Source organism: Rhamphochromis longiceps, linkage group LG20 (assembly GCF_057381845.1).
Source record: "Rhamphochromis longiceps isolate RC_006_pf linkage group LG20, R_longiceps_female_GT1.1, whole genome shotgun sequence".
Lineage (NCBI taxonomy): Eukaryota > Metazoa > Chordata > Actinopteri > Cichliformes > Cichlidae > Rhamphochromis > Rhamphochromis longiceps.
In genome coordinates, this window is record NC_140576.1 from 31927621 (window position 1) to 31941469 (window position 13849).

The following is a 13849-nucleotide window of genomic DNA, read 5'->3' on the forward strand; positions in this document are numbered from 1 at the left end:
GTTGAGATAAAAGGCCTTTCCAATTTGTTATTCATAAGACAAGCTAAGCAACCTCCATCTCTCTTCATTGTATGTTTGTTTTGCTGAGTCTCTGTTTTGCAAGCCAGCATCAGTGAATCGCTTTCTAAGCCCCCTGCTTTGAAAGCATAAACCCTCACATGATTGATGCTTAATTTTTTGCAATGTGATCAAGCTGTTGTTGTGATACATCAAATCTGTAGTAATTTCAAAAAGTGCTTGTTCTATTCATGGAATGGCTATCGGTGGGGTAAACCAGCCAGGATGCAGCAGGGTATGTGCAGTTAAAAAAAAAGAAAAAAGAAAGAAGAGTCAGCATTTTTTCCATCCTTTGAGATTTAACTCTACCAGCTGATCTAATCTTCAGTGCTTTTCACACAACTGCAATCATCCTTGACAGATAAACAGAGAGCAAATAATCTTCTTTTCTTGTTTCCACTTTATGCCCATTTTGATTCAAGATGAAACCTGGAATTCACCTCCCATGATTAAAATAAATTAACCGTCCTTAAAATTCCATCTTTTCCCTTTCAGGAAAATTACAGCATAGAGTAGCATCTTAAAAAGTCCATTTTTGACAAACTTCATTTCAGTCAGAGAAAATCTACCACAACGAATTTAAAGGATTAATGGAAAAAAAATCCAGATCAAAGCTTTCCCTCAAAGGTTCTCCTCTAGCATACCTATATAAGCCAAAGGAGTGAGCAAGAAGCCACGCTTTCTGTGCCCTCAGAGGAATGCGGAGCTGATTATTCAGAAGCAGACCAACCTGTGTATGCTAGTTTCCTGCGGACTGTAAGCATGACTTGGCCATTACGAGCAGCATTGGTCATCAGCTCCAGCACTTGTTTGTGGGATTTGCCCTTGACTGGCACGCCATCTATACAAAGTAGCTCATCCCCTGCCCGCAAGCGCCCGTCCTTCTCAGCTGCACCGAGTGGCACAATGGCACCAATATATACCTGTGGAAGTAAGATGGTGTAAGAGACATAGCTAAATATACCGATCTGAGGGAGATTCATGACACAGACTGGCTGGTATTTTCATAATACCATTTCCAGAGATGGGAAAAGAAACTTTCAGTTAATATTAAATCAACAGAATTCAGCTTCAATTTGGTGTCAGTCTGCTGCTCTTATGACTGAGGGTCTCCAACAGTACTTTTAAATGGATGCTGGCCTCCGACTTACTGGCTGATCTGGTCCCTCGCCCCCAAGGACTCTAAAGCCAAAGCCTGATTCCTGATTCCTTTTGATGAATACATCCAGGTCCTTTGTATTGGGAGCTGCACAGAGAAAAGAAAATATAATTGGTAAAAACTGATGAAAAATATTCATTAACTGCAAGAATGAAATCTCTCATGACCATCAGGAAAACACCTAGATACTTGACATGGGCAACAACACACCTATACATAAGAAAAACGCATGCTGACCACAAGGCAATCTGAGATTAAGCAATCTAAACTAGGTCAGCTGTTTTTGGAAACTCTAGAGCAATATTTTCCCTCTTGCCGAGCCAGAGATGACACTGCTAGCGATGTTAATGAGATGATGTTGTCAGACGCTAACAGGAGGTGGCAGAATCTTTTTGTCTGTGTTTGTGGTCTATAAGTAATTCATGTGGTGCATGTGCACAGATTTGATTCAAAAATGTTTTGACTGTATTATTTTGATTGCAGTATTTCGTTGTGACATAGGAGTAAGACGTTTGCGTCTTTTTGTGTCGTATTTGGCTTCTGTGTCCCCGAAATTCAGTAACAAGTGTGTTAGCATTTGCAAAAGACTGTAAGCTGGTTTTAGAATTGCACATCTGAGGATTTGATTTCTTTGTGTAATAATGAAACACAAAGTAGCAATTTGAATCAGCATTGACACCGGTAACTTGTTAATTTCACTAATCCAAAAAATACGTTAAAAAACATGAATGAATTAAATAAATCTTTGCATCTGTAGTAAAGTTTACTACTGTAAACTGTGTAAGTATAAGTACTCTTGTACTTACGCTTGCTGTCTAGAATGGCCTTGGACTTGAGGTAGAGCTCAGATGCATCTGGTTTGGGTGAAGCTGAGCGCAGGGTGCTGGAGGAGAACGTTGATGCATTGGGGGATGCCTCAGGCTGACTTAGGGTCTCTGTGCTGCTGATCATCTCCTGCCTCTGCTGCTGCATCGTGGGCTGAGGGAACGGATGGACCATTTGTTGGGGCACCGAATGAGGTGCCTGGTGTGAAGTAGGCTGGGCTACTCCGTGAGACATGGGACCTGTGCACTACAACATAGAGACAAGCAATGTGATATACAAGATGGTAAAGCACGAGCTCATTATAAGGCAATCATCCATTAAACTAATGGATTATATATTACATATTTTTTGCCAATGTGTTCAGCATCATTGTATTATGTCTGCAGGTTATTTAATAAAAGGTATTCTATACTATAGCAATGATTTATGTCTAAAGTAGGAAGGTAGCTAATGGAGGGAAAAAAATCATTAAAGCTTGTCCAGAGTGACAAACTACTCCACCGGCATAAAATGAAAGAAAATAAAATAGTACATCCATACAGATCTAAATAATTATGCATTGAACAAATAAAACAGTATGAGTAAGCCTGTCGGTGCCCCAACACTCTCTATTTTAAGAGTGCATCATGGAGGAGTAGCAGAGGAACAAGCTGTTGAACATGGCATATCATCTTAAACACCCATACACAGAGGGATGCTAAGTTGCCGTTTGCCAGAAGCCAGCATATTTACCCACATGCAGTTCCAGAAATAACAGCCTGGCTAATGTGGGCTCCCTGAATGATGCTTCTAACAGCAGCTACTACAGCACGCACACGTTTACACGCTGGGGCTTGCGGGTAACCAAGACAAAAGTTTTCTGGTTTAATAATTCATCAGCAGTTTTAGCAGCAGAGTCTATTTTTTTCATCATACAAAATGGATTTGAACTGACAGAAAACTTACTGGTTTCAGTGACTTCACTGGAGACGTCTGACCTGTGAGCAGAGAGACAGAAGTGGGAATTAAAGTGACGTCATTAACAACACAACAGCAAACATCTGCCAACATCTGCTTACATCAGATTAAATTATTTAAGGACGAGTTGCATTTTGCATTTTCTTCACTCTACTACAGATTTGAACTTTTGGCCTGAAGTGGTTGAATGTCAAGACTAAACCCTCTCTCGGTTCTTATACAGAATCTGCACCTTCTTCTCCACCGACTCACACGGTGAACTTGCTCATAGGTTTCAGATTTAGCTTTTGTTCTCTCTGACATGGTCATGGTCACAGAGCAGAATGTGAACCAGAGTGTAAGTAAACCAGTAGGGGGCAGTAGACTCCAGTTGCATGAACGGTTTATGGGATGAGAGACAGATGACCTTAAGCCATGGGAAAACATGCATTTCTGTGGTTTAAACCTGCCAGCTGTTAGCTACATTACTAGAGCAGCATAAACACTGAAGCTTTTCAAATTTGAATTTTCATCAAATCAATTTATCACAAAGACAATTACTGGCATCGATTTAATAAAAAAACATTTAGTTCCCCCCCCCCCCCCCCATTTCCAATATTATGTAAAAATTCACTGGCAATATCTCCATTTTCACAATCTCTGATCATATCATATCTCAGATACTGAGTTCAGAACACAACCCATGGGGAAGGGCACTTTGTCTCATTTCCAGATTTAAATCCAGTATAGGGAGCAAGGCCAAATAATTTCCTGTTTCATTTCTCACTGCTCTGCTGTCATTAGAAGGTAGTTCTAGCCCCCGGCTGGGAGTAAAGCCTACCCTAATCCCAGTCCATAGGTGACCTGAGGGAAGCCCTGCGGCACTACTCCTTTTAGTCCTGGAAAGCTATGATCTGCTTTTTTTTAAACATTAACACACAAATCCTCCATATGCACTGCAATTAAAAAATGCATATCAGGCTGGCACAGCAGCATACACACAAACTACAACCCCCTGGAGCTCAACGTAGACCCCAGCTGTGCACATCTGATATGTGGGTGCAACACTGATCTCTTGAATCTAGGCTACTGCACTGCAGTAAAGGCATAAAGGAACAAGCCCTTCAAATCTGTGAAAGTAAGAAGTAAGAAGTAGGGCAATCATTATTCACTGTGCTCCATCACTCCTACCTCCCCTCTCACTTTCTCTCCAGGCAGCAAGTGAATCACCAAAACTGCCATCTATTTGCACCTTCCTAGCATAGCTCATCATGTGACTAAGCATGACTTCCTCCCTGTTTGGGAAAGTGCATGGTGGATGATGCAGAGCTGGTGTAGACCAGAGCGTGAAATTACTTTATTTAACATTGGGAGAGTCTGTGTATTCAAGCAACACCTACTGAACACCACAATGCGTGCTGTTATTTTTAAATTAAAACATTGTGCATTACATTAAATCTCACCTCTTCTACAGTTGAAATATCTTTGACAATGTCTCACTTTCTCGCAGGAAATTATTTACAAATGGAAGCAGACTGTTCACCAGACTGTTACGCTCTGTGTTTTCTTTTGGCCAAAAGAAAGTAAAGAAATAGAACAGGTGGCGTAAAGGTGAGTGAGGATTAAAGTAACTTCAGAAACGTGGGTCTAAATAGCACTAACGCCTGTATTTTGTCTAAACAGCAGATTAATATAGACATCAGCGATGTCACAACATACGTACTGTAAACTCACCACCTGTGATATCCTTCTATAATGTCAGTGTTGCAGGCTTACCTGCAGCAGAAATGTACAATAGTACAATAGCAGCAAAGTGAACTTTCATCATTGCTGACTCACCTCCTCTAAGCACCAGCACGTTGACCTCACTGCCCACAGGCAGGTCTTTGAGGATGTCGACCACCTGCGAGTGGCTCAAAGTTTGGACATTCTGTCTGTTGATCTCCTTGATAACATCACCCTTCAACAAGCCGCGGCACCACTGGGCGTCCAGGATCATCTTTACCTTTTGTCCCAGGGGGCAATCCGCTATAGCAAAGCCAAAACCTCCCGGGCCTTTCACCAAGGGCACACTCACCAGCTCCGGCTGTAATAGAGTAGGGTCAGGCCCTTCTTGATTAAGGGCATGTGGAAGGTGGTGGTGTTGATGGGAATGAGGATGGTGGTGGCGTCCTCCGTTGGTCATAGGTGGCACTGACGCAGTCTGCCGAGAAAGGGTTGCTCCATCGTTGACAGCATAATTGAGGTCTTGTGGTGTCGAAGGGGAAGGAGAAGTGTCCTTAGAGGCACTGAGGTTGCTCGATGCCTCCTCACTATTGCTGGTGTCCTCTGGCAGAGGGTAGCCCCGACACAGGACCATGTCCACATACTGATTGACTGGGATAGACTGGAACATCTGCACGACATCAGCATGAGTCTTTCCCAGCACGCATGTCCCATTAATGTCCACAATTACGTCACCTAAAGAAGAACAAAAAGCTTTTACACATTTGTGACATGAAAAAAATTGGACAAAATTTAAATTTCTGTATTCATCACCATGCCAAAGGAAATTTTGAAAAGTACTATTACAACAATACACCAATAAAAAGACATGGGGATAAGCGCAATTATGCAATTGGATTACATAAGTAGACTCCTATATCTTAAAAAATTCAAACATGTTAACGGGGGAGGAGGGAGTGTGCGAGAGAGAAAAATAAAACGAGGTCATTGACGTGTTTTCTTTTTCCTCCTTTTATCTCCATGTACTGTAAAGGATAGACTCTAATCACCCCTGGCCTGCCCCAGATATAGGTCTGGATAAGCAGCTGAATTGCTGACTAGCTAGGTGGCTAGATGCCCAGAGGTGGATTGCCCACCCACACAATCGATACTTTACCAAAGAAAAAACAAAGGCTACGTTTTCACTCTCGTGAGTGAGCTTCATATTCCAGTTTGTTGCTTGTTCAGACCAACTACATGTCGCTCATACGATTAGTTCAACAGCTACATATTCAAAAAGCTAAGCGAAATATATTTTCTCACAAAGTTCAAACACTCAACCTTTAGCATAAATAAATGCCGTAGGCCAATACTCAGAAATGAAAAAAAAAAACCTACTTGAAGATGTTACAGTCTACTGCTTGCAATTAAAACCCAATGAAATTAATTACATTCATCTTTTGTTATAGTCAATTACCCTCCTTCTCAAGGGAAATGAAACACTGAAAATAATTATTCTCTTTGCTCCACTCTTAAGTTGATTCTCAGCAGTCGCAATGGCTCGGCAATCAATACTACGGTAATGTGAATCTTAAGGCATTACACAGTAACATACTTCAAATTAATACAGTCACCATGCATGTGATCACAGAACTAGAACATGCAACAATAAAGAACTTACTGTGCCACTTGCAAAACACACTACATGGCAGACTCATATACATCCCCTGTTTTTACATAAGCACACATGTCAACCTGCAGCCACGCTGCCTGAATGCAGGCTAATTACATTTTTAATATACGAGTGCGTATAAAATGTGAGCCTCTACTATAAACTACACACGGGTTTATTGATGACTTCTCTATTTTTCGAGCTGCTCCACTGAACACTGCCTATAAACATTTGTCTTTGCTTGATCAAGCAATGTGATATTCAGAGTGAAGTGCCTGTTCGGTTTTTTGCCTCCGAATGTGTTTATTTGTGTGTACACAAAGGGCACATTAAGCTGTATTATGTACAGAATGTATGCTAATGCACAGCTTAAGTGTTACTGCGTGAATAAAGATAAATGCCATGCACAGTTACCCGTGTACACGTGAATGTGACACTGGATTTTGTTGACTTTGCTTTTAAACAATTGTATTACCTTGCATCATGGAAACAAATTACAGCAGGGTGGTCTCCAACTGTTAAAACAGCATGCGAACCAGATACTTAAAAAACATTATGTCTGTGGGGAATGTTACCTGAGGCAATCTTCTTGTCATGTGCTGCAGGCCCATCTGGCAGGACGTTTTTGACCTGGAGGAACTCGTCAGGTCGGTCTCCGCCAATAATGGTGAATCCAAAGCCCTGGGGGCTTTTTCTAAGTGCTGTCTTAAGTATGTTGCCCTGCAACTGAGTTGGATCTCGAGTAAACCCCCACATTCCCCTGCCAGGCTCCTCTGCTGTGGAACCTAAAGGAGACGTAGACAGAAGGTAATCATTAATGATCTAATATCACAAGTACGCTCAGTAAAATTATTGCACTAAATGTTTGGGGTGTGAACACATTCTTTACACCATGCTTTCAATTCCACACACAAAAATGTTCGGACAGAACACATGTACAGACAGCAAAAGCTTCAGAAGTGGCTAAATGAACAACTGAAAACTAACATATTTACATTTCAGCTGGGAAAAGGCCTGATTTCTAAAGAATATTAGTTTAAACACATCAAAATAAACAGATTCCAATGTGATTAGTTCATTTAAAATTTTGCCTGGTGTTCTACAGAAGGCAAAAAAGTGTCAAAATTCACTTAATTGCTTCTGTTTACCTGCTGGAAACAGTTTCAGTTTAAAAGTAATTGGATGTCTTTTCATCTTTTAAACTGTAAATGAAGTCACAGTGGCGTCAGTTACACATGAATGCAGCAAGCCTCTGTAGTTCAAAAGTTTGTGAGACGGAATTGTACGTGTATGCGAAAATGAGCCCAGTATAGGAAGAGACACTGAAACGCTTGCTCATAAATTGCCATCTGTCACCATCATAACAATACTCGCACAGTGACAACATGTCTGACAGCACATCACTTACTGCTAGTAATTACATGAACACTAAGAACTCACAGTTTGAGCGCAAACTCCAACAAATCACACGCGCACACACAAACAGAGACACACAACTTGCAAAACCACTGCTCTGTTTACAAAGCCAATAAACACCTAGTTATTGCAAAATGCCTAAAGTTTGCCCAAGTCTCCCCGCAAACAACCAATTCTTTTCACTGCAGTGATAAATCCATCCTGAAACGCACCTGACATTTTCCAGGTAAACTTTTCATTGCAAATTTCCTTTGTGTTGCCTGCAGGATGTGTAAATGGGGCGCTTTTATAGAAGACAGGAACAGAATTATATTAGACAGTGTGTGCGCGCGCGTGTGTGTGTGTAGGTGTGCATTTGTGCAAAAGAGAGCAAGATAAGAGTGATGAGACAGAAAGAGACAGCAAGAAATAGAGTTAGCCTTGACAGAAAGAGAGAAATTTTAACTAAATCCGAGCTTGCCCTTCTCTGTGGTGTGTGCCTATGAGATTGTGAGTTATGTGCTCTGTCCCTGCGTGCTGGGCTTCTACTCTGGCAGTTCCCACACTGATAGATGCTGGGACATCAATCTCATTAGGGAGAGCACAGATAGAAGTCCCCCCTTCCCCTGTCTCCTACACCACTCTCAATGTGTCATGGGATTGTGATTTGCATAATTGCATGGCAATTGGCAGAGGAACGTGACCGCTCTGAAAAGACAAAAAAGATTATGCCAAGTATGACTTAGATGACACTGCTGCGTCAGTGCCGGACAAGTACAAGGGATATTCTAACAAATGTCAGTCTATGTTGAGCAAGGATTTGCAAGCAGGTACAAAAACATGAAATTCTCCTGAACAACTTGGAGCACAAGTGTGTAATAAGTATGATTTATGATGGAACTAATCCCTGTCAGATAGCTCCGACATACTGAAACAGTCTTTCTCGCACAATCACCTCGAAGGCAATACTGGCATAACAGTAGTGGAGAGAGACAATCACAAGTGGGATGAAAAGGGAGCTACACACCAAAGCCATGTTTACATGGTCTTGATTAAGCTGTAGGCCACAAAGGGACAGTCAAGTTTCCTTAGGGTGAAGCGATTATATGAAATGTCTGACAGGATTCTCAGCATGATAATTATGGCTGAACATAGGGCGGCGCTTTGCTCTTGTGCTCTGCGGCATTGTCTGGGAGGTCAGGTTAGCCAGCCTTGTCAAAACAGTGTTTAGAAGCCACCTCACGCACGTCCATACACTTGCACAAGACCACTAGCCATTAATTCTCATTAACAAGGGTGGGAATTTGGAGAACAAGCACAGGGGAGGCAGTCGAAGCTGGAGGCGGCGGTACGCAGCAATATCATCCACAAACTGCAGAAAGGCTCAGCTGTGGGAGGTGGGGTCTGCGTGCAACCGACTGAGGCAGACAGTTGTGTCCAAAGGGTGTCTGAAATACAGAGGCTAGTTTGAATACAAATGAGGCCATGCCTTTTGTGTTCACACGCAGAAGAGCATTATAATTCTTGCACATTTTACAACAACCTAGTCTTCTGTCTCTCAGACCTTTATATTTACTGAGAAGAGGGTGATTAGATCATCAAGCAGGAGCATTCCCCACAGGTGGTAAATGATGAGTAGATGACCCAGTGGAAATGCAATTTATGATTGTAAGTCACTTTCAACGGCAGTCACCTCTCTCTCCTTCTCTGTCTCTCTTATTTAACTCCCTCCCTCTGTTCTAAAGAGGGCTTTCAACTACCATGAGTGACTGTGGCAAAAGGATTTCAAAGAGACCTCAGAACCCGCCCTATAGCATATCTACTTGTCAAAATGAATTCTGCCGCCCAGTGAAGCACTGTTCCATTATTCAAATTGAATATCATTGCTTCAGAGGCTATGGGCTGTTTATCAGAAGCCTGTCAACTGTTAGAACATCTTCCAGACAGACTTCTTAACATGAAGGAGATGAAAAGTGTCCCAGTATTTTGATAATATATATATATATATATATATATATATATATATATATATATATATATATATATATATATATATATATATATATATATATATATATATATATATATATATATATATATATGCACAAATCTATATAAATATCTTTGCTGAACAAAAAGCTAGAACTATAAAGCTGACATCTTAATAATACTGTCGACTGCATTGCATCTTATGAAGGAAAATCGCCCTGTGGAGAAGTTACTGAGTTAAACTACCACTGCCTGAGCTATCGATTGTAGCGCCACTACCATAAGTCAAAGACACACTAGTACAAAACATTTTGTTTAATTAAAGATTCATGATTGAATTTCCTGTAAGACAGCCATCAGGTCAATAACTTTTTAGAGGTTTTCTTGCTTCTTCATATGGAATCTGACATGAAAGCTGAATCCAAATCTGACAACTGAAATAGTTGAGTAGTAAAAACTTTTATATGTATGTCCATTACTTATACACGCAAATTTAAATTTCAACATTGGCTTTTCATCTGGCTGCTTCATTACATAATATTTCATCAAGTCTAGATAAGGAAGCCGTTATATGAAACGTTAAATAATCACATATTAGTTCATCTCTCTATGGACATCACACTTGTTTAGTTTCTGAACAAGCTAGGGCACCAATGAAGGACATGCAAAGGTTAAATGTATTTCAGTGGTGGAAATTCTGCAGATCACAATGTCTTCAACAGGGCATTGGGAAAGAATATGCTGCCCTTTTCAGACATGACTGCATATGTTTAGCACCTACTAACATGTATTTTATTGTAAATTTGTCAACAATTTGAATTCATATGAGTCCAATTTAATCAACCCAGGGTGACGAGTTTGGGGAGTGTGACCATCAGAAAATTAGCACCTACCCCCAATTGGGCCATTTTTGCCAATATTTAGGGGTCAAAATCTATTTTAGCCATTTCTGGATTCAACTAACAAATTTTGATCTTAGGGCTGATTTAGACATTTGTCATGAGCCCAAATTGGACATGTTTGACTAAAGCTTTTATAGAAGCACGTTGGTTGTAATTAATCCCCAAAATAACTGGATACATTTAAAGTATTATAATACCGACAAAGACAAGACCTGAGTTTTGAGGTAAATGCAACTTTTGCTAATTCAAATCTCAGAATGCAATTTAGACCTATGTGTCTACTATAAAACTCTTCAAGCGTGTGTTTAGTAATGGTAATGACTGGATTTTAATGTTGATCTTGATGAAGGCTACAGGCTGAAATGCAGTGGTCAAGCAGTAAAGTTGTTCTTCATTACAAATGTTGCTGAAACTTCAACTTCTAATGACTGGATTTTCAAAGAAAGTACCCATTTTCCTCCACACTGACAGTTTTCTGTACAAAACGGACAAAATTTGACAATTTGTTCTCAAGCCTTCCTTGTGTATGAACCACTTTAATATGCCTGCGGCTCGAGCGTTGTAGGTGCAGTTACCTGAGGGCGTAGCAGCTTGTGGAGGTGCTGCAATGGGCGTGTCCACACTTGGTTTTCTCTTAGCTTCCATTACTGGATTTTCAAACTGGGTCTTCTGGTTGATGTGGCTGTACAGGGAATATAATATTAAATGAGCAAAAATCAGAATGTTAGATAAAGCTAGAATGTGCATTGAAAATATAAATGTTTTTTTGTTTCGATTGCATACTGTTGATCTATTACTGAGTTTCTCATGTCAGTTGACAGTCCGAGCTGCCAACTGATGGTTCACCGTTTGGTATCGCTGAATAGTGCTTGTCCAAAGAGCAGATACTGTTCTTTGCCTGCCATGCAAACCTGCGATTTGAATAGGAGGGCTGTTTGTGACATAACATGTGCTAGGCAGACAGGCTGTCTTTATAATATGTGAGCTGTTCTAAATACATTACGAAAATCTTTAACCTGTCTTTGCCAGAACTGCTGCACATTTAAATGGTTTGAGAGAATATCTAAACCTCATTAATTAAAAATAAATTAACTGTCATGCCCAATGAATTCTGAGAGAATTTACATGGAGGAAATCAGTAGCAATCTTTCATGCTATGGGCCCATATTGTATAGCTGGGATAAACATCTGCTCAATGCCTCATAATGCGAGAATAAAAAGACTTAATGAACAGCAAAATGACAGAAATAAAAATGTGCCCTTTTTCACATTACAGGCACTGAGGTGGTATCGTTCCAGAAGTTTCCTAATATAACCAGGCTTTGCCAATCCAGGATCAGCAGCTATACTTGGGGGACTTAACATGAAACTTAATCTAAAAACAATTAATGATTTGCAGTCACACCTGTGTGCTTAAACATTTCCTGTTACCAAGGGAAATGTCCTTCCACGGTTAGATGGTAATGGAGAGAGGTAGCTCATCTGCATAATAAGCTTTAACAGTTGTAAATCACCATTACAGCACCTTAGGAAGAGAAAATGCATTGATGCTGCACAGTGAATCAGCCACATGCTGAGACACTGACTGTATACGTGTGTGTGTGCGCGCGTGTGTGTGCATGGGTACTCTGCACTCTTACTGCGTATGACTCATGCACAGAGATACCCTCGCCATTATGTCTGAAGAGATAAACATTCTATTTCCTTCATTTCTGTCATTTCCTCTTTTGCTCTGTCTCACTTTCTCAATCCTTGATTGCCACGCCTCATGTTTTGTAGACACAGTGAGACTTTGCGTCACGTCGTTGCATTTGGTCGTTCATTCACAATAAAATTTGCCAGACAAAAAAAACACAGAGACAGAAGGGAGAGAGAGAGAGAGCCTCTCAATGACCCTCTTGCATAAACAGGCGCGTATATTTCCCCCCTGCCTGCGGGTCTCTTCCTCTTTGTTCACAGTAATGGCACTAAAATGAAACACTGTGCTCTTGTTTACACTCTCGATCAGAATTGAATCTCACCCTCGTTTCCATCTCAGGGACCTCTAAATCTTCATTGTCTGTTGTCTCCACTGTATTTTCTTTTTCAGATACACAGACAAAGCTGTAGCTCACTTGTTAGTTCCCACAAGGGTGCTTTCAGCAGAATTGTGGGAAACTACTGTTTGCACAATTGCATAATGTACTATTATCACGTGTCCCACAGGTTCCCCTGAGATCCAGCAGCTCAACATGTATATGCTTGGTATTAAGTGATATGGCTTTATGTTGCAGAATATACAAAAATATCTTGAAATAGAAACCATTCTAAATGGGCATTTTAGAGAAGTCAAATATGCAGAAACAGCTTCAGAAAACCTATAAAGGTCGAGAATGATGTCTCTTCAGGAAAGAGACTAAGAGACTCAATATCACCATGCATGCTTATCAACAGGTGTAGATTTCTATGGATCTCCAGGTATAAAAGGAAGAGAGAATTTTACTTACTCTACGTAGTATGTGCCAAATTGTGGATCCTCAATCTTCTCCCAGCCATAGGGCAACTCTGGATGAAAGGGAAAAAAACAGACAGGGAAAAGGCTGACTCAAATCACTTAAGATACTGCTGAGGCACTACATGGACAATTGGACACACTCAATGAAGTGTGGTGTTTTGACTGGCACCATCACAGCATGCTTAGCTACACCTACAGAACAGGAGGCCTTCTTTTATTTGTCACTATGTGTTTAAGACTTGATACACACTATGGAGGAGGAAGGGGAAGACGGGCGGGAGGGGAGGGGGGGACACCGTGTGTTGTTAGAAAGCCTCCCAGGAAAAAATAACAGCCCTTCTTTCCAGTGGTGTGTATGTGTTCAGCATCTCGGGTTTCTGCTGCTGTGTGACAAACACACGCAGCGCAGAGGAGATCTTTACGCAAGAGGAGCCATAGAAAATTGCCTTTTGAGAGATGCTGCACTGATGAGCTCTCTGCATGTGTCCACGAAACCATTAGGAGGAGACGGGCGGACTGAGGACTGGGGGTTTGTGCTGTGTCACCAGCATGACTGTGACCAGGAGCGCTCAGCTGTTCAGTATCCGTCTGTTAGCCAGCGCCCCCTTCAGAGAGGCAGGGATGCAGTTCATACACACAAACCCTTCAATACAACAAGGACTTGGGAAAAGTGTAGGTAGCATGTGAGCGGACTCGATGGCTGTAAGTGCCTGCGC

General features: G+C 41.1%; 1 protein-coding gene across 2 annotated transcripts in view; it reads right to left on the reverse strand.

Moving 5' to 3' along the window:
- The window catches only part of magi3a (membrane associated guanylate kinase, WW and PDZ domain containing 3a), a 107353-nt gene that overhangs the window by 8172 nt on the left and 85332 nt on the right, over nt 1–13849 (reverse strand). For both annotated transcript variants that reach the window (XM_085395037.1, XM_085395039.1), the window contains exons 7-14: nt 13126–13183; nt 11215–11321; nt 6929–7138; nt 4817–5437; nt 2987–3018; nt 2023–2287; nt 1209–1303; nt 788–980 (exon numbers count right to left, since the gene is read on the reverse strand). In XM_085395037.1, coding sequence (XP_085251163.1) covers nt 788–980; nt 1209–1303; nt 2023–2287; nt 2987–3018; nt 4817–5437; nt 6929–7138; nt 11215–11321; nt 13126–13183 — 1581 coding nt within the window. The remainder of the gene's footprint in view (nt 1–787; nt 981–1208; nt 1304–2022; nt 2288–2986; nt 3019–4816; nt 5438–6928; nt 7139–11214; nt 11322–13125; nt 13184–13849) is intronic.